The 22,171-nt window shown below is 41.6% G+C and overlaps 1 protein-coding gene across 6 annotated transcripts in view; it reads left to right on the forward strand.

Annotated features, from left to right (window-relative positions):
• agap1 (ArfGAP with GTPase domain, ankyrin repeat and PH domain 1) overlaps positions 1 to 22,171 on the forward strand; it is a 131,443-nt gene that overhangs the window by 40,396 nt on the left and 68,876 nt on the right. For all 6 annotated transcript variants that reach the window (XM_027133356.2, XM_027133357.2, XM_027133355.2 and 3 more), the window contains one exon: positions 20,769 to 20,827. In XM_027133356.2, coding sequence (XP_026989157.2) covers positions 20,769 to 20,827 — 59 coding nt within the window. The remainder of the gene's footprint in view (positions 1 to 20,768; positions 20,828 to 22,171) is intronic.

The raw sequence follows: 22,171 nt of genomic DNA on the forward strand, positions 1-22,171 counted from the left end.
CAGTAACTGAGCTTCACTTTGACTCAGGGTTAATGGCATCAGGTATGTGTGGCTGTTTGTACGTGACCTAGATTTGCAGCCACGCAGAAGAGATGAGTGTTGGTGCATGGATATGAAGGACTGGAGGAGGTAGGAGCCGGCTATAGATTCTAGTGGTAGAATCCTAGCAGTATGATGGCACACGTATAATGTGATCTGTCAAGCAATCTTCAGCCTTTTCTTGCATTTGCAGAAACCTTTTGCAGAAAAAGTGTGTGAGAGCTTGTTCTCAAGGGCTAACTAAAGCTGCAAGGGATCTGTTCTTTCATTTCAGCCTCATCGCTAAGCAGCCAGAGCAAGTAAGATAAGCTCAGTCCAGCACATCGAAATTTCAAAATGAACCAGTCACTGCTGAGTGACCTGAGTGACGGTGGATCTCATCTCATGACTGAAGGTCTCTGTAAAAAGTCAGTCTTTCTACTCGGGGTTCTAATAAACGTCGGTGGTTTTCTTCAACAAGGAACTTCTTTTGCACATCACCTCTGATGAAAGCGTTTACTTGTCATTTGTACCAGCTTCTATATGTAACTTACTCAACCTGCCTCATCTGTCTAGCACATAAAACATACAGCAAAAAGAAGCAGAATCGTGTCTCCCCGAAACACCTTTTGTTGCAAATTTCATTTTTTTCACTTCACAATTTTTTGTCTGTAATTTGCATGTAGGCAGGTGGTATTTATTATATTATATATATTATTCACATAGTTACCACAGGGTAATGAGCTTTCTCACAAGGTCCTTTTCTTTCTCCTCCTTTCTCTTTCATTCTCTCTTTCTTGCCCCCTTTTCTAATTCCCTCCTTGTGCCTTTATCCAAATCGCTATACAGTAATCCCACTCCAACAGCACTGCACTCTCACTGATTGATGTATTCACTAGCTGATGGTATCACCGGTGCCATAATGTTCTTGTATAATTGTCGTTTTGATCTTACGCTCATCACACGTGGTGTTATGCATATGTGCAGTGCGTTGCTTTTATTCCTGATTACTTCGTTAAAGTCAGTCCCTGTGACCGTGTGTGTGATTCCTATTCATTTTAGTGAGAATGCAGCACGTGTGAAAAAGAACAGTATGCGAACGTGTCTGTATCCATGAGACGTGTTGTAGCTGTGAACGAGTGGGAGAACCGTGTGTGTGTGTAGACGCTGCATTGTCTTCACTTTTGTCAACATTTCTTTGTATAGATGTCTAATAATAACAACATTTAAGAAATCTGCAAAACCTATACATTGTAAACGTATCTTCATGAGATTTTTGCTCTAATGAGCAGGACGTCTAGCTTGTGGATGCTGAAAATCTTTTTTTATTCGCGCTCTTCGGGATCGCGTTTCTTGCTTCTTGGCTTATCAGTCATTCAGCTTGCGGTTAATTAAGTAGCAGGCTTGTCACTACAGGGATCAGGAAGGTCCCTATGGATTACCATTCGTCCCTGATCCGGGTAGTCTTTGCTCTGCGTTACTCTGTAACCCACCCTCTCTTCTACATACTTTTTATACTGAAATGACTGGGGGGCGGGGGGCTTGAATGTTTGAGGAAGAAGGCCTGCGCTCTGGAAGCTGTAGGGCTGTTTAGGTCATGCGTGCTGTTCTCTTTCTTCCATGCTGGTATTAAGGTCAGTGGATGAATGTGTGTGTTGGAGAGAGAGACTGGTTGGATCAGGACTGCTGTGCATGCTCAGGGGAGAGCCAGATGCTAGGCAGCAGGAGGGGGTTGGGGCAGAGATTCAGGCAATTCTGGTTTCATGCATATTTTAGTCCCCTCACAGTGGTATAGCTCCAGTTTAAAATCCGTGAAACATGTAAACTATGTGTGAGTTTTTGTATGACTGGTGTTGAATCTGCAGGGTTTTAAACACATCCATGTCTCCACGCTGAGGCTATAATAATGTTCCTGCACAGTGTTCCAATGCTGCCATGCACATTTACATTTTACTCTTTGTTTAGTTTATTTTGTAAGCGGTACATTTGCTGTTAAATAAATAGCTTGTTAAATTCCCTTTTCAAACATGAACCTTGACCTTGTTACGAACCTATTAGTTGTAAACAATCGAGGTTTGAAAATGGCGGCTCTTGTGCAAAAGAAAAATGCGCACCACGATGATGTTTTCTTAAAATTCAGATCTGATGTAAAAAGTCTCAAATTTATATACGTGAACCGATGAGCAAAATCTGTTGTGACAGCAGTAGAAAACTTTATAATTTTCAGCCAGTGATTGGTTCCTCAGCCGTGTCGCTGGGTTCTGACTCGCCACCATTATGTGATCAATTAAATGTTGGATTAGGTTTTTTTTTTATTTTATTTTTAATGGCAATCATCACAAGCAAAGAAAAACCGAACATGTGACAAACCTCTGCTATCTGCCTCCGATTAAGTTCTCCTGGCTTTAAGCTTAATCCTCAACCTGTAAACTGCTCGGATCATCAGAAGAAGGAACCGATTCACGCGAGGTCATGAGTTTGGGAATAGAAACCACGCTGTAGCTTTCCACCTGCTGGATGATTTAAAAGGTCAACATGGCTGTTACAAAATCAGCTCATACACTAAGAGCTGTTTTCAGTTGCTGATTTGCATGACTGTTTGGCTAAGTGGCTTTTTGACTCTACATGTCCTCAGGCCTGACGTGATGGAAGGAGGATTGAGAGTCGTTTTTTTTTTTGCACTGTTTTCCAAAGATCGGCTTGGTTATCGTAGTCTAGGGTGGAAAAAGTAAAGCGCAGGGTTCGTCTGGGATATTCTGTTTGGGAATGTTGGGTGTGCCAGTGTCAAGTGGGCCACAGATGTAGAGAAGAAAAGGAAAAAAGTTCACTGTTCAACACACTGTGCTTAGCAGCAGCGCGTTACACACCGCTTCAGTTAAAGCAGGTCACAGGTCACATGTAATACACACATCACAAGCTTGGACTTACACACTTAGAATCAATAGATGAGACCTCAGACATTTTGGGTTTGCCATTCCTTATACTTGCCCTTAGTAAACTCTAAACTCCAGGCTTTCATGGCTTCTCACATCATACAGCTGCAGCTGTGTGCTCAGTGCCAGTTTTATTGCCGGAAGCTGTACCAGGGCATCTTATATATGGCAAGCGTGCTGCACATATCCTTACAGTAAGCAACGGATACATTTTAGGAGACAGAGACCGCCTTGTACTGGTGATGTGCAGGAATGTGTGTCCGTGTGAGTGACAGAGCTGCGAAATCAGCTGCCACTCATCAGCTTGGCTGCAAGTGTCACCTGGCCAGGCTGCCGACGGTGTAACAGTGATGAGAAAAAGAAGCCAAAGCCCAATCCCAGCCTCTTAATGGTGCACGCTCTTGCTCACATGCTCTGCATGGCATTCCACATGGCACCATGGCCTGTTTGTACTCAGGTATGCAGATGGAGCAGGCGCTTAATCATCTTACACAGAGTGGAAAATGTGTTTGTTAGACATGCCTTGTCTGTGGGAAGCAGAAGTGGGCCTTGAAATAGCTCCAAAACCCAAGAGGGCTCAGAGCTTCCCCTTAACTCATAAGTCATCCGCTCACAGGACTCGGATGGGAGCTACTTTGTGGAGCTGCTGCGTGATTGGATGTTTAAGGTCTCTGTACTCTCTGCTGTAGCAGATCGGAATTTGACCCAGCTGGTGTCTGCATGCATACTGTGTGTAGGAGGGTGTCATCTTTGTCATCCTGTAATGTGTTTTGGTCACCTTACATAGAGGTCATATCCTTTGTCTTGCTGTCAGGTTGAGCTAAGCGTTTTCGCTTGGACAGGTGGTCAGGGTGTGCTTATTCTCTCTGGTCTAACAGCCATGCTGGTATGCACATTTCCTCTCAACTGAGCATTTTTATTTCCACTCCTTCTCTCTCTCTCCCTTTACTCTACTTTACTGAACTTTGTTTGCTGATTAGAACATTTTCAGCAGCGGGAGCAGAGCAACCAAAACCGCTTTAGCTCCGGAGAGAGAGCTCGGACTTTACCAGGCCTTCGACAATCATAGGCATGGTCTTTAATGCCTTTATGGAGCTGTCAGAAAATATATATGATGGTCATTCCTTATGCTATCAATTGGACTTCACGCTCACTCCAGCAGAATGTTTGAGTAATCCCAATCTATCTAGAACTATTTTTGTGAAATGTAGGTTTTAATGTATGCGTTGTGTGTGGACGTGTGTGTGTGTGTGTATGTGTACACATTACAGTACGTTCAGTACATGTCATGCTATTTTGCATCTTTGGCAGTGTAAAGTAGTAACTTTAATCTGATTGGTTGTTGACACTTTTTCTGTGGTTGGGCACTAAAGTGCTCTCACCATCTGATTGGTTGATCCAGACTCAGTGAATAAGGCACCATTGTGGATTAATTCACATGAAGCTGTGTTAAGAAATCTATAAATTAATGCAGTTAGTTTTAACTAATGCCATGTGGCATACACATGCCATAATACTTGCATTATTGGCAGCCAATAATAATCTGCTTGATCATGTCCTTCTTGTTTGGACACTGAAATAATGTCCCTTTTACCTTCGTCACAGCGATTGTTCCAGTTTGTTGAAATTTTTGTGATGCTCGAACCTCAAAGTTCTCTTGTTTTCTGTTAGGCCTTGCTTTTGGTAAAGTCTCATTTGAGCAACACATGCCAGAGCTTCTGGAAGAGACTGCATCATCAGCCTAAACCGTGCCCTGCAGTATGAGGTAGATTTTTTTGGAATTTGGACATCGTAGCGTCAGTTACAGGCAGGTTTGTGCAAATCTGGACCCCCAGCAGCATCATAGGAGAATGAAAGAGATCCTGTGCCACACCAGGGTCTTGGTTGCAGACAATGTGCACTCAGGCATGTCAGGCTTGCAGGCTGATTGATCTTGGTCAGCTCTGGGGCATTAAGGCTACTGTGGCTTCCTGGTGAGTTTCGGGAGAACGAGGAGGTGATAAGCTCAGTATGGTATGTCTGATGTTTGTTTAAATTTGATCTCTGTCTCGTTCATCGCTGATAGCACTGACACATGGAGGAATAGTGTGGATAGACTATAGAGGGGAAGCTTCCTTCCTAGTCACGGCCTACATCAGGGAAAAGCTTCCTGATCTCCCCCCCCTCCTCCTCCAGTTTTTCTCCATTCCCCCTAGTCTCGGTGTGGTTGGTGGCTGACTCCTGAGGCTCTTCTTGGCCCCGGCTTCTGTATTTCTGTCAAGGACAATAGGCTAGCTCAGCTGCAGGCGGCAAACTAATGACTGCTATCGGCCCAGCGTAGGGATCCATTCCAAGAGCCGTCACGGGCCGGGGCATGTGCCATAAGTGTGGCTTCTGGAGACAGGGTTCAAGCCTGCCTCTGCTTTCCTGTGAGGTGGATATTAAGCTAATATACATATTCATGGCCACTCGTGTCAGAAAAATAAGGTCTCTTAAATGAATAAATTTACATCTTTAATGATGTGCATAAAACTTAATTTAGAACACAAATTACATTGTCTTGTATCCCACTTTTTTCTTAAAAAACAAAACAAAAGAAAATTGTTTTTCTAAGCGCCTGTTTTTCATTTCTCATTCCACATGCATCAGCACTGGCTTTACAAAGTCCCCTAGCATTTCTCTGGCTGTGGTTTGGTGTGTGAGCATGTTTGTGTGCGCACGTGTGTGCATGTGTCTGTCTGTCTGTGTGTGTGCGCGTGTGTGTGCGCATGTGTGTGCGTGTATGCGTGTGTGTGCGCGTGTGTGTGCGCATGTGTGTGCGTGTATGCGTGTGTGTGTGTGTGTGTGTGTGTGTGCGCGCGTGTGTGCGCGTGTGTGTGTGTGTGCGCACTCGTGTGATAGTGGTTTCTTAGAACCAGCCTGACAGGTTTTCAGAGAAATATATCTGACTCCATTATGGTTCCTTCCCCCAAGGTGTTGATGCTCCGTATCAATTAAAAGCAGCACTCGTGCGCATGTCAGCGTCCCGCCATAATCCCATACAGTTGATGGATCCAGCCTTAATTACCCCGATGGAGGCTATTGTTGAGCTTTGCGTTAAGCTACAGTGTGTTAGCTTTATCTGTTCACACACTGGTCTTTTGATTTGTGTGTGGATCTGTGTATTTGCTCGTTGGAGATAAGACATTAGGACGTGTGGCCCAGCATAAGTGCAGATGTACAACGGCTTAGTTTGTGCTCTGACAGCAAGCAGACAAATGAACAGCAGAAGCATAGAAAGGGGGGTGAATAAATGAGTGCGGGGTGCCAGGCTGACTGATGAGGGTTCGGTAAAGGCCGGGCCAATTTGTCATACCCAGTCTCTCGTTAATTCACCATTAGACACACACACACACACACACACACACACACACACACACACACACACACACACACACACACACACACATACACACACACACACCTCCTGCTTCAGGTCGCTTGAATGTGCAGCCCTCAAGGTTGGACCCCTCACCCACACGGTGGGAGGTGTGTTTGTGTTTTTCTTGTCTGTTGAAGCAAAACACTCTGGGAGTCGTTACACAAAGGCTAACTAAATTTGTATAAATGACGTTTTGTACGACTCCCTGTCCCTGTCATGTTCTACCATGAGTGTTGATGCTCAATAAGTCAAATGAACACTGCTTTATCTCTCTACAACCTCCATCATTTTGTTCTACATTAGTTTCTCAAGCTCAGGTTTCCTGTTCTTTTCATCTACTCTATAGCCATCTTTTTTATTTAATTGCTCAAATTCCTTAATTTAGTCTTTCTCATCACTTTTGTGTCCAGCCACCCAGATTCGTAACCCCGCCTCCCTCTGGAATGCACCTAAATCATACTACACCAACCTCCATTTCCTGGAGCAAATACACATACTGCCCTGCAACCCTTTTCTTGTGTAATCTGTTAGTGTTATAAACATGTTACAACTGTAATATACACAGAACTGTAATAACTCACAGAACAACACCAGAATCTAACAGCAAATGACCATCCAAGTGTTTTGGCTCTTGCATGATGTTAGAGAATTTATGTCAGAGAGTTTATTTAATTCAATTCAATTCAGAGTTATTTGTTTAGTGCTTTTAATGTTGGACATTGTCTCAGAGCAGCTTTACAGATCATAAATATAAAACAAAAAGTTTGAGATTATTATTAGGCTTATATTTAAATGTGTTTGTATTTATCCCCAATGAACAAGTCTGAGGTAGATGGAGGTAACTGTGGCAAGGAAAAACTCCCTTAGATGGAAGAAACCTTGAGAGGAACCAGATACCAAAGGGAACCCATCCTCAGTTGGGTGACACTGGAGGCTGATAATAAATTGTTATAAACACCCAGTGTGTTATTATGAATAATGTCCTTTCTACAGTCATATACATCCTGACAGTTGTGTATCGATTAGGAGGTTGTTGTCCTCATTTACTTGCCATCTCCTCTTTTAACTGTCTAAAATCCTCATGAAGCGGAAACCAACCGGAGTTGGTACAATCTCTTACAATTCTAAAGTGTTTCTGTTATAAAATATCGTTCTGCGTAATAATAATAGCAATTATTTTTTCTGTATATAAAGTTCATAGAAAGTCTACACACCCCTGTTGAAGTATTTTAGGGAACACAAAACAGTTACACTAACCTGCTTGTGTTATAAGTCTACACACCCCTGTCTAAGTGAGTATGTGGCTGTGATCAGAATGAACCAGTCAGATTTAATCCCATGTTCAAAAGTAATTATCATACAGCTGTCATGATAAAATGAGTCTGATTAAACCCAGATAAAGACCAGCTGCTTCTGGAGGATTTTCTCCACATCATCTTGGTTTCGTTCGTTGTGAAGCCATGATCCTTGAAGAGCTTACAAAGCATGAACGATTTCTCACGAAAAAGCATTTCCAGAACCTTAGAGGTATCACGGAACACCATAAAAACCATCATGAATAAATAGACAAAAGGGAGCACCACATGGACAATTCAATTCAATTCAAGTTTATTTGTATAGCACTTTTTACAATAGACATTGTCTCAAAGCAGCTTTACAGAACATAAACATAGAGCAGAAGGTAAACATAAGGAATAATAAAAGAAATAACGAATAATAAAAGAATTAGAATTGGTGGACAACACGAGCAGCTTGACCCATTCACACCAACACTGTTCCCTTATTCCAGCTCTCACACTTCAGTGTCTTTAATTAATGTATCAGACTCACAGTGCTAAAAGACTTTGGTCTGAAAATGCTTTACCTTTTATCCTCCTCAAAATGTTGGAATTATTTCTATGGTTTTCTGATTGTTGTTTTCAGGGTTTCTGCTCTTGTCCTTGATGCTGATGCATGAAGGTGGCGACGTGTGCATGCGACGCTAACTGCAATGATTTATAGCAGTGGCATTGACGTGCTGTGATAGAACAAGTCAGATTGTTATTGAAGCTTATTGCAGAAGTGCTCTGAACCTCTCATCACACACTCCTCAGTGTCATCCAGGAATAGAACAGAAAATGGAGAGAGAGAGCGAGAGAGAGAGAGAAAGAGAGAGAAAGAGAGACTCGTTAAGGAAACTAATTCCACTCTCAGTACCTTATGTTCTGGTTCTTTTTTCTTTCTTTCACAATTTCAAGGAATAGTCCAAATATGAGTTCTCTCCACTATTGTGCTGTTCTCTCTCCTTTCTGTCTAATGCAGAGCGCTTATCTGTGGCATGTGGAAGCCTGGGGTGTGATGTCTCTCTTCTCGCTGGGATATTAGTCTGGCGCTAAGTGGCATATAGTGAGGGAGATTGGCGTCTGGACTTCTGCCCAGCCTTTAACAGCCTTTTAGCTTCCTGCCATGAGAATGTTAATGAGGGTCATGCTCAGCTCCCCAGTCGCCATTGTCCTTTTCATAATTATTACTTAGAGAGTCATGTGGCTTTGAAACAAACTGATACATTGCCTTAAGAGTTGGTCCAGTGATGTCACTTAGCTGTGTGTGTACACTTTTGGCGAGTTAACATCACGTATAAAGTGTAATGAATGTAAAGGACAATGCAATTTGTGGACATAAGTCCTGTAGCTAAAGATTGGTTTGTTTTCCACTAGTTCCAGCTAGATTCGATATGGTGAAGCTTTGTGTAAAGAGCTTGCAGATGATTTTACACCTTTGGGTTTCTCTAGAACAAGACAAGCCGTGTAGTCGTTTTCTTATAATAAGACAATAGACAGGGAAATAGGCTATATAACATTTAACAGGATGTAGCTTTTCTTTACAGATAACCATTAAAATCACCATTAAAAGTAACGAAACAGACATGTTAAATTAAACAGACATGTTCATTAAGAAATGATAACAGCTGATAAAGGCTGCAGTATAAGAGGAATAAAAAAATACTGTGGGCAGTGCTGTTAATACGGAAAAATACTGCACTGTAACAAAAGCTTCAAAGTGTTTTAATCCACACCCACACACACACACCTGGGATTTTGTAGACTGTTTAATTCTAATACAAGTAATTGGATTTATTCAGTAATTACGAATGCTGTTTTAATCACTTCACACCACAACATACGAGTTTTCAATGTTAAAAAACAACAACAGAGGCCAGTGATGAATTCTGCTGTAGAAGTACTGCTTTAGTGGCTTTAACGTTATCTGATGCAGCGTTAACATCTTTGCTAGCACTTGATTGGATTGGCTCTTCAGACTCTTTGCGGCCCTCTGTGCACGTCGTGCTGTGATAATAATAAATACCTGTTATCACCATCATCTGTGTCAGCACCACGACAAGCCACTTTACCCTGTGTGTGTGTTGTTTTTTCTTTGCAGCTCTTTTCCTGGTATTGTTGAGGTGTGTGGTTAAACGTGTGTGTGTAGCGCTCATTGTTTGCTGACCACGTGCCACTGTTTTTTTATTAGTAGATTAATAAGGTGCTCAGCAGGGTTAAAAGTGAACGTTTATTCAGCCCTCCTTCTTGTGCTTGTTTACTTACAGGACAGAGTGATGTCTCTCGTGTTCTGTGCTTCAGCTGTGCTCACTGTTTTTCTGCCAGACAGAATAGCAGCATTATGTTGAGAAACATCACGTTTGTGTTTGTAGATTCTATATTATTATTACTGCTGTGTTCATGGGGCCTTGAAAGTGCTAATTTGCATCTTGCAATGATATTTTTTCCCATCTCAGCATGTTCATGATGTCAAGTAAGGAGGGGAAAAAAAAACTCTTTCTTGTTTTGTCAGCACTTCGTAACTCATATCAAGCATCGAAGGACAAATATAAATTGACAGGATACACTTAAGCAAAACCCAACTTGGTAGTGTTTGTGTTAAAGTTTGTTGTAAATAAAGATGGTTTGAATCCTCCAAAATGCATTTATTCGGGCCAAGTTCAGAGGAAGTTACTCGAATTTTTTTCTTCCTATCGAAATTATTGGTGTGATTTAGGCACACAGAAGTAATCGTAAGTGTGCTCATTTTTCTTAACGTGAAGTTTCCGGTCAAACTGAAAACTGTTACCAGACCCCTGTTTGATCCTGATGAGTCACTTTTAACAAATTTCTAATAAACAATTCCATAATTGAAATAACCAAAGCACGCATGGCGCCACCACCATGCTTCACCGTAGGGATATTAGCCAGTTATTGAGCATTACCTGGATTTCACAAGTTCAACCCAAAAGTGTTCAACTTTTGTCTCACTTTTTCCCCTAATGCTCCCAGATCCCATTAAGTTAACTTCCATATCCATGTTTTTCAGTACTGCCTTCCGTCTAGTCGTTTTACTCTCAAGGTCTAGATAATGACGTATTTCTGATCCTTATTTACAAACACCTTTAACACTGTTCATGCAGTGTTTGTTCTCATAATTAGGATTACTCGTTTTTATCATCAGGTTATATGACTCTGCATGTTGTACTAGATGTTGTTATTGATCATATTAATACTGAATTATGTATGATTATTATGATTATTTAACCTGAGACTTTTCAGGGTTGAATATTTATGCTCACAGAGTCTGACCCCGAACACTTCGTTGTGTACTAATAAACAAGCGTGTTTAACATGAGGCGTTGTGTGTAGTGCCAGGGTTCCACCTTATTGTGAATTTCCCACTGGAATATCTGTCTGTCTGTCCCTTTTTCACTCTTGCTCTATCTATCTGTCTATCTCTTCCTGTCTCTATCTATCTATGTTTGGTTTGCTTCGTTAGTGTGTCTTTTTCCCTCCGAGTGTGCCTTTTATATCATCATTCCAAAGTAATATACTAACGGTGTAATATCAAACGATCCATCAATGTCTAAGATGCCTTTCAGCACATAAGCTTGTAAATCAGATAAATCCAACAATTCTCAGCATAGAGGCTTGAGGCTGCTGCTTCTCTTGTACTTTCTGTCCAAGTTTCTGCTTGACTATAATCAGGAGCTGAGCTCAGATAGACAAGAATCAGTCTAACACCAGCCTGTGTCCCGAGAGAATTTTTTTTAATGGACACTTTTTTGCTTTAGTGCTTCAGGGAGTTTTATGAGGCGAGTGTGCAACTGTGCTCTCGTGAAATTTGTTAGCAGTTTATTATACAGTTGTACAAACCACACAAACATGTATGCTGCAGGAGTCCGAGCTGAAGTTTGAACGAACGATGCTCATCAGATTGTTCTGCATTTCTTTGTGGACTGTCTATCACTTTGGAGACGTAAGGTCTGAAAGGAACAAGCTAAAAAAAGACTCTGAACTCTGAGAGCTCTGATGTGGTGTGAGCTGAACATTCTGACTCTTAATCCTAAGATGTTCAGGAAGAGCGAAGTTTGGACTGGGAGTGAGACATCAACCTGTAGCTTGAACACTTCATGCGTCCTCCCTACACGCTGCTGCTTTATTAGTGGTGGTGTGTAAACTGTCTCCCGAGCGAGGGAATGTGTGCGTGGGTTTGTGTACATTTGGTTTTATTGAAATATGAGAGTGTAATAAGGTACTTTGTAGCTCCAGCCTTCTAAGTCAGACATGTAAACATAGAAGGATGCCTCCGAGAGCAGATATCCCACACTCCCATAAACAGCACTAAGCCCACAGGTATGTGAGATGCTTCCTGCATCTCTCAGCCTTGCGTATATTACCTAGACAAATCCAGGAGAAACGTAGGGGCACGTTAGTGCATCATTCAGTTCAGTTTCATTTCAGTTTACTTTTATTTGTACAGCACTTTTAACATTAGACATTAGCTGAAAGCAGCTTTACAGGAATATAAAATGCCAGTTGTCACATTTTAATTATATGGTTATATCCCTCATTCCAAAGTCTGTACAGAGTTGTGACTTGCATGTGTCCGAGCTGCATGTCCTATTTAGAGCTGGATTCCGCCGTGTTAGTGAGTCGGGCGCACAATTTGGAGGTGCGACACGTGACCGTTGATGTTGCTGATGTTGAGTGTGTTTGTTCGACTGGCGGCGCTGATGATGCTGATGACTTTACATATATAACAGCAGGGAACAGAGGGAGAAACGATGAATATGATGGATAACCAGTGATGACTACAGAGACGGTGTCAGCTTTATCTCTTTCTCTCCCGCTCTGTTTCTTCATCCCCACTTTGCTGCAGGTTTTTTTAGTGGAATAGCTGAAGACAAACACACTCAACATCATCCCCACTTTGCTGCAGGTTTTTTTTTAGTGGAATAGCTGAAGACGTAGAAAGGAGCTGACCGGATCGGCCTTAGAGGAAGTAAAAAAACCTCTTTATCGCTTGTGCTGTTTAACGGCCTTCACAGACGACTCCAATCTGATGTCCAATCTTAAAACCTGCGCTTTTTATCATTGTAACTATTACAGTACAATTACAAGAGACAGACAAGATATAAGGATTCAATTAAAGACCTTAAGATACAAAATAATATTTTTGTATCTCTCCATTAACCCTAGGGACACCAGTATGTTCTTATATCTGGTGGAAACAAAACATACCAACAGTATATATTTTTTTTACTTTATAATCAGATTTGATGATGATTCCTGTCTGTGCAGATCTTCAGAGCATCTTCCATTTACCTGCCTTCACTTAGGAGAAAACAGCCCAGAGTTTGTGTTGGTTGTTATTTTGTGTCGGATGAGTTTGTGCTTGTGTGACACTTTATTTGGAGATGTTTGGTGATTCTGCATGGCCTGGTGCATCTCATACACTGTCAGCCATCACATCAAGCAGTGAAAAACTTTAATTAAAGAATGCTGATGTTGTTGCTTCCTGTTTCAGAAGTTATTGCGTGAAGGATTTTAGAGCTTGAGATCGATTTTAGAGCTTGAGATCGTTTTTCTCTTCAGTTGCTGCAGGTTTCTGAATGTCCACAGACACGTGTTCACATTCAAAATCTCAAACACTACTCCAGGTTCCCCATTATTTTCCTTTTCCCTTCAGAGTGCACACGCAGACATTATCTGAACTATTATCTATTATTAAATATTAAACACATTGCATAATGTGGATGAGAATGTGTGTGTGTGAGAGAGAGAGAGAGACTGGCAGTCTGTTTTTTTGTTACTTCTGCTGTTTGGCCGGTCGCCATGGTGCCACCAGTCAACTTCCACTCTTACCCACTTATTCCTTATGCACTGTGTACTGGCTATAACTTACTAGCGCTTAAAATACATGCATTCTGCAGATGGTTTTCTCTCGCGTGTTTCCGTTTGTCCCTGTCTGGGACTTGTTTGAGGAAGAGCAGATATGTTCTGTTCAGCACACTTATCAGCATTGCATAAACTCAGCAGTACAATAATGTCTGTCCTTTACCATGCTCCTTTACCATGCCATTTGTGAGTATCTTTTTTTTTTGTTAACAGCTCAATTTCTGGAGTGCCGCACAATTTGCCAGTTTTATCAAACCCACTAATTAACTTGTGAGCTGATGCAGCACAGAAACAGGGGCAAGAGTAATGTTTACAAGATTTGAGTCTTCCAGAAATGGAGTGTATCTTAAGTTGTACAGTGTGGAGGCTGCATCTCTCTGTGTGTGTGTGTGTATGTGTGTGTGTGTGTGTGTGTGTGTGTGTGTCTATATCACACTGAAATCTGGAACAAGATTAGAGGCTCAAATCTTTACACCCACTTCAACTCATTAGTCGTTCTGCTGTGTAGTCGATGCTGGAAGCTGTTACCATGAGTTGGATCATAACTAGTTTAGAAAAGGGTGTGTTACAGATCAGCTATCTAAGCTGGCTCACTTTATTGTGTATGATACATGAGTGTTAGACCCCACTAGACAACTTCCATGCTAAATAATAATTGTATCCTGACTGACGTCGCCTCCGTCCTCATCAGTGTAAACGTCAAACTCTCAGTGTCTGCCATTTTCTGCATTCATAAGCAATAAACCAACATGTGCCACCAGGAGCAATGTTTTTCAAGTGTTAAAGGTTTTATCCTATTTGTGCAGCAGCATAATAACATTTATCCACTATTTAGTCCAGATTTAAAGCCTTGCACTTGTTGGTTAATGCATGTTCTATGAGCCTCAGGCCAAAACACAGCTGAATTTAAACACGTTATCCCTGGGCACCTTGTATCTTTACATCCGCAGCCTGACCTGACTAATGTAAAGGAGATTGTCTGTGTGTGTGTGTGTGTGTGTGTGTGTGTGTGTGTGTGTGTGTGTGTGATAGTGAGAGGGAGAGAGGGCACTTGATTCTCTGACAGTGACATTGATCCTGTGGCTGTGAGCAGATTCACACTGGCACCAGTCAATGTGTGTGCTGTCACATCGACCACAGAAAGCCCCAGACACATGGCTGCCACATGCACCAGCGATCAGTTTGATTATGTATCATGACGTTCCCACTTCAAGCGCTTCAAACTGTAAAGCGATTGTGAGTAAACAGATACCAAACGCACTGCGCACTAGAAGGGACGATTAGCCACGTCTCATGTTTCAGAGAGAAACCAGGCAATGCAAACGTGATGAGGATTTCTAAACTGGGATCAAATGTTCAGCATGTTTTCTAATCTGTAAATGAAATATTGCTGCATATAATATTTTCGTCTTGGGATGGGAAGACTGGGAGAACTGGGGAAAAAAACCAGGTCTCCCATCCTCCAAAAACAGGAAACAGCTGGAGCAACATCCTGTAGCCGAGTGGTATCCAGGGAGAAAACCAACAGCAAACGCACGGCCATTACATGCCCCAGAGAGAGACGCAGCAGTGAGGCAACAATGCAGGCCTGTGTGTTGTCGGTCCACCAGGGACGACCGGCTGCATTCTTTCCATTTGCTCAGTGGCTCTGGCCATTGAACCGCTGAACATGTACAAAAGCATGGCTCTTCATCTGCACATGCTCGCAGTCAGTGGGAGTGTGGCAGAGAATGGGAGAGTAATTGTGTGTGTGTGTGTGTCTGTGTGGTCCGACATGCTTTCCCCTTTTTGACTTTTGTGGTGCAGTGAAGTCTTTGTGATTGAGATGGTCTTGTTTGGAGTTTTGTTTATTGGATGCAGGCAAAACCGCACTGGGAACCAGGGCTTGGTGATGCTATTTAGGGAAATGCAGCGCTGGAGATGAAGCAGTCGGTTCTCTGTGTCTTCAGAGAGCGAGATTGAATGAGGGTTTAGAAATCTGAGCAGTGGGGATGCAGGGAGGGTGAAGATGTGAAAGAAAAGTGTGCTGCAGTGTGTGAAGACTCCGGTGGTCCTTTAGCTGCTTACACACAAGGGCTGGGCGATATGGCTGAAAACTGTATCACGATATCAGTGTTTCATATCGGTCAATATCGATAATTATTGATATTTTTTATGACCCATTTAAAATAAGGACCAGGAGAAAAATATATTACATTTAAACATTTTTATTTTACACTTAACCTTCCTCTGATCATAATCCCTTCAGTTATTAAGACAGAAATGTCAACAACAGGAAAACTCAAATAAATAAAATGTAAACATAAGTCTAAACACTTAACAATTATCTCTTAACATTTAAGGTGCAAAATGAAAGAAAATGTAAGAAATGCTAAATAAAGTGTAATAAAATAGTGCAAAGTGTTAAATATAAACATAAACCTGAGAATTTAGTGCAAATTTTAGTGCGATTGCATAATTTGCAGACAACATTGGTGTGACTACGGTCAGACTTATAATAGCCAAAAAACCTCCATACTGGCGAGCTGACTTTTCCTCTTTTATTTACAATTTCCTCGCTCGCTGCGGCTCATTTGGCCGCATATTCACAGATTAAAGTTTCCTGAGTTTCCTATTGACAAGCCCCGCCCTTTCTGCTCATTGGCTACACGTTTGTTTTGATTTTTGTTTAATTTTTTTGTTCTGACTCATTTTCTGAAGCATTTCTCAAACATCAGAGACCCTACCTTTAAAAGAACGGTAATAAAAATCACATTTCCTTTTTTTTTCTGAAAAAAAAAAAAGAATAAAAATAGCGAACGTTTTATCGAACACATTTTTATTGATATCGATCACGTGTTTATCGTGATACATATCGTTATCGTTTTATCGCCCAGCCCTACACACAAGCACATCAAATTAGACAGGAAAGCTTGTAACTCCTCACTCTTATGTACCTGCAGGAGTTTTACATTTATGAGTAATTAAACTGAATAAAATACTTCAATAAAAATGTCACCAGTGTGCAAAAATGGCCATGGTATTAGATAGAGGAGAGTCAGTAAGGAGTGATGGAAATGAAGAGTTTAACAGCTTAAACGTGCATGTACATGGGTTTATCCTTTACATCCTTTAGCTTTTCTATGCTGAAGGTAAAGGTGTGTGTGTGTGTGTGTGTGTGTGTGTGTGTGTGTGTGTGTGTGTGTGTGTGTGTGTGTGTGTGTGTGTGTAGACTGGTGCACCATCCAAGCTATACTCCTGATCCAGATCCACCAAGACCCTGAGAAAAGCAAAACTGACACAGACCCCACTCCAAGTAAGAAAGGTTAAAGTTAACCTGGTGATTGTAAAGCAGGAAAACACCACTATAGGTGAATATCGGCTATCTGAAGTAGGTTTGCACTTTCTTCCTGAGAGCAGCCCCATCCTAAGCATGCACTTTTTAGCCATGTTGCTAATTGTGGCTTCCTTTAGCTTTTCTGGTTTTTGGGCATTGATTCTGCCTCATAAATCTGAATTACATCTCTAATGGACTACGCAACATGCTCACATGCAAGCTGTCTCCATCACTGCAGCAACTGCTGATGGCAAGCACATTTGTGTGTGTGTGTGTGTGTGTGTGTGTGTGTGTGTGTGTGTGTGTGTGTGTGTGTGTGTGACCTACTTCATCCGGTCCCCTCAGGCAGGAGCCAGCATCTGTGAGAGAATGAGTGAGGGGGTTAATACTGTAGGGAGATCGTATGAAAAATGCTTAAACGCTGAAGACACTCAGAGAGCTGCTGAGTCTCAGGGACTCCTGAGTAAGACAAGGTGTGTAGCCCTAAAGCACAGTCCATTCAGAAGGTCAAGACATTCAACACCGCCTGTATGCCACTGTCACAGCTAAACCTGCGGCTCGACTGAACCAAGTGACGAGGAACCTGTTCCCTGTGCTGCACTACATCCGACACCGACATCTCTTTGTCTGTCGAAGTTAATCTCATGTGTCTTGGAGCTTTCCATGTTTATCATCTTGCTTTTCCTTTCTTCTTCTTCCGAGTTTCCACTTTCAATCTGCTCAAGGCTGTCCTCCTACACGTTGTTCCATCAGTGTGTTTCCGCAATACACACACACACACACACACACACACACACACACACACACACACACACACACACACACACACACACACACACACACACACACAGCACTGAGTACTTGAGCTCGAGCCCATAGCTGCTGTGATGTGATGTGTGTCGTGTCGGATCCCAGACTGAGCGGGTGACAAGGCTAAGCAGGTCATGGGAAAGCAGAAATAGACAAGTGGCTGTTTTAATAACCAAACTATCCCTCTATCTCTCTCCCTCTAACACACACACACGCACACACATACACGCACTTTACATGTATCCGTAGTAACCGAAGACTTGATTGGCTACATCCGTACACTGAATTCCAGCATTAGTGTTGTGATAAGTGCTTCATAATCCTTCGAGCCTTCTCATCCCTAACACACGTGTATTCATTAGGACAGAGAGAGAGACCCTGATCCCTTTATTTTATTCATTCATCTGTAAGGATTCATCATCAGATGCTCTTTTGAATGGGAGAAAATAGCAGTAGCAGGTATAAAGTATTTTTCTGCAGAAACGACCCTTTCCTCCTGTCATTTTGCAGTGTACACACACACATGCACGCACACACACACAGATGATTTACTGGATGTCAGATGGATAATTAAATAATCTCTGCTGCCGGGTCACACACACAAATTAGAATCGTACATTACCTTTGTCTTCATCATCAGCAGTGTGTGTTTGTAATGTCACAGTGAATAAATCCGCAGAAATGACAGCTTCGTTCGAGAGCAGAATTCGATGCAGTGGTGAAAAAAACGTGCACATTATTTACATTATCTGTCTCTCCTATCGTGAGCTTCCTGAGTAAAACTGGGCCATTCTTGATGCAGATGGATGTCTCGCATATCCAAATCCTGCCAGACGTAGCTGAAAAAAAATTCTCCTCGACGCTGTGACTGGCATCGAGCGAAACTGAGAAACAGGAGAATATGAGAATGTTAATGTTTTGTCTGTATGCCGTAGAGCTCACGTTATTGACTCAGGTGATGGTTGTTTACACTTTCTTTCAATTGGGAAATAGATTGCATGTGAAATTGGAAAGAAGATTGACAGAGGAAAAAAAGACTTTTGACCTTGGCCTGTCAGGCTCCTGCCACTGATAATTAGATTAGATTAGGTGTCTGACAGACGGTCATGGATGTATTCATTGGTTGCATTAGCGTTAAATCGCACAGATAGGGGCTTTAATTTAAGAGCTAGATTAGAATTTGTGCCGTGATGCTGAGATACACGTCAGTCAGCCAACAAGGCTTCATCTGCTGTGCTCTCTGACAGCTTCAGTCTCCTCTCGAGCCTCATTAAATGGCTCCAGGCGAACTGACGAATTGCTTTGTGGTTTATCATAACAATAGGGCGGTCTTGGGCTGTTCCTTCGGACAGGTGATGTAGGACCTAAGAACATCTGTACAAACAAAATGTCTTTATCAAGCTTTAATGGAGATAAGAATGTTGCAGGTTTCTGTGTGAACTCCTCTTTGGAAGATGACGCAAGGTCACGGTCTCACAACCCTCCCAAATTCTGCTCTGGCTTTAGAAGAGATTGAGCCTACAAACAACCCAGAGGAAGAGATTGAGCCTACAAACAACCCAGAGAATGGAAGATTTACTCTTCATTAAAAAAACTGGTTAACTCTGTGCATGGTGCTAAAATGGTTGAATCGTTTAACATGATTGCTCAGGACACATGGATTTATTTTTTATTATTATCATTATTTTTTAAATAAAATATATTCCAGCATAGCTTCATACTAATGTTCCTGTTTCTATAGTAACAGTTTCTTCACAGACTAATAAAGATGTCTTGTGTAACAAAGAGAAAAACACAACACTGATTTGTCATCGATTTGTTGAAGCCTTTAGTACCGAGCCATGTATTTCCTGTATTATGAAGTGGACTCGAGTGTCAGCGCGTTTCCTAACACGGAAAAGTACCCTTCTTTGTTCCAGACCTACAAGATCCATCCTGACGTCACATGGTGGTGCAGAACGTGACCCATGTGTGATTGTTGTAGATACAGTAAAAACTCTTGGACACCATCACAGTGTTTTTGAACTGCTGTTGCGTCTTTGCTCAGCTCTTCATCAGTAAACATTTAAAGACTTCGGCAGGAAGGAATTAGTGTTAAGTCTGTAATGAACTCAGAAATGACCCTGACCTGTTAGTTCCTCAGGAGATCTTGGTTGCACAATTTCACTCAACTATAAACTATTGTAGAAAGGAAATTATATGTACAAAAATTACTGGAGCGTCACCCAAATAAGGATGAGGTTCCCTTCTGAGTCTGGTTCCTTTCAAGGTATCTTCCTCATATCATCTCAGGGAGTTTTTCTTTGCCGCCATCACCTCAGGCTTGCTTATTAGAGAAAAATGTTAGAGATGATTAGTAACATCATTTAATAGTAACTCAATACAAATACAACAAATTGAAAATGAAAACTGCAGTTTTAACACCTCCATTATTGAGTAGGAGAAAAGTTCTGTCGTCCCTGTCTGTCTCAGAGATTCTTGTAAGTGTAGTATCTCAAGAACGAGGTTGAACATGTAAAGCATTTCCAAGAAATGGTTCTTGTAGCTGGCAAATGAAATAATCAGGATGAAGGTCAAATTGTCTGAAATGGTTTGTCTTCAGTAGCTTCCTTGTCATCTGTCCATGTCTCTGTCTGTCTGTTTGTGGGTGTTGTGTTTACATCGGGCATGAGAGCCTTAATTATTGCCACATATACATTACTGCACAGTGGAATTCTTTTCTTCACATATCCCAACTTAGGAGGTTGGGGTTGAAGCTATAATACAGTGCCCCTGGAACAGGGAGGGTTAAGGGCCTTGCTTAAGGGCCCAACAGTGACAGCTTGGCAGTGCTGGAGCTTGAACCCTGATCCTTCAATCAACAACCCAGAGCCTTAACTGCTTGTACTGCCACTACCGGGGTTATTAGGGTGGGGTTGGGGTGTGGCTTCCAAAATATCTAATTAACACCGAGTATCAATGCTGAGGGAGTGAGAGGCTGTGCTGTCTGTTTCTACTGTAGGATCACGTTTAATCTCGGTGCATCATCAATGACCTGTGTGTGTGTGTGTGTGTGTGTGTGTGTGTGTGTGTGTGTGTGTGTTTTGCAGATGCCTTTGTGAACAGCCAGGAATGGACCCTGAGTCGCTCAGTACCAGACCTCAAAGTGGTGAGTTCTGCCTCCTGCTTGTCACCCTCACCTCACCTGTCAATGCCCTCAGTAGCACAATAACTGACAGTAAAAAATTATGACTTTTTAAACCAAAATCAATTCTTAAACTCTAGGGATGTACCGATACCACTTTTTCTCTTCCGATCCGATTCCCATACCAGCGTTTGCCAGTATCTTTTCTACCTTTAAAACTAAAGAATGTATACAACTCGTTTAGTTATTAAGATTTATTTGTTTCTGGCAAAGAAATACAAAAATGCCCTTATTACTGGATGTAAAATGAAAACACAAGAAACCTTAAAAAACTATTAATGCAGTAGCAAACAGTACTTTTAACAGTTAGTGGCATAACAATCTAAACCATATATACTGCAATTATTAAATTACATTATTTTTTAAAGAAAAAGCAATATTTTAGAGTGAATCTTATATTAGAACTCTTGAAACACAATGCAAGATGTATTAAACAGTAAACCTTGCACCCAAATGAGCGACATGTTTAACACGCTGAGGTAAATGGAAAGGAAACTTGCCTGTCTGTCGCAGGCGGTTGTGTAACATATTTCCCATAAAATGTATTATATTTATTTTAATTCATGTAATTTAATATACAAGTGTATTTTTCTTATAAGTTTAAGCAACAGTCTATGATGTTTGCTGTTCATTAATAAACCACCATGGTTATGGGCATCGGAAGCAAATAAAAAGTGGGTGTGTCCTGTCCCACACACATATAATGGTTCCGACGCCCATGGATTTCAGGAAGCAGGAGTGTGGTCAATGCTGTAGGTAAAAGGTGGAATGGAGTTTAATTTATCAGGGCATTCCTCAAGCAGAATGGATTCGCTTGGTGGTGCTCTGAGAAGTAATAAAGACATTATGCGCTGGATAGAGATGGTAAAAGTGGGTGGGTCCAATATTATTGGTCTTTAAAAGTGGGTTTTACCCACATATAATGGTTCCGACGCCCATGACCATGGGTATCGGATTGGGATCATTCACGCACCACCGATACCGATCCAAAATATCGGATCGGTACATCCCTGTTAAACTCAGAAACGAAAGACCAGTTTAAGGCTGTGCAACAGTTCCATCAGCTGCATAGAGACAGGGTTTATATTTAGCATTAAGACATAAACATTCTCAAACATTTGATCCAGATAGCAATGAAAGTGTGCAGTGACCCAAACGAGCAGTGTGTTGATGTTATGTCATGGTCAGCTCTAGACAAATCTTTAATAAAGTGTAAGGGTCAGTGTGTGTTAGTGCCGTGTGTTCTGACTCCTCATTTCCCTCGTGCATTTCTGCTATCATGTGCTAAATCTTTGTATCGGTCATTGT

Source organism: Tachysurus fulvidraco, chromosome 5 (assembly GCF_022655615.1).
Source record: "Tachysurus fulvidraco isolate hzauxx_2018 chromosome 5, HZAU_PFXX_2.0, whole genome shotgun sequence".
Taxonomy (NCBI): domain Eukaryota; kingdom Metazoa; phylum Chordata; class Actinopteri; order Siluriformes; family Bagridae; genus Tachysurus; species Tachysurus fulvidraco.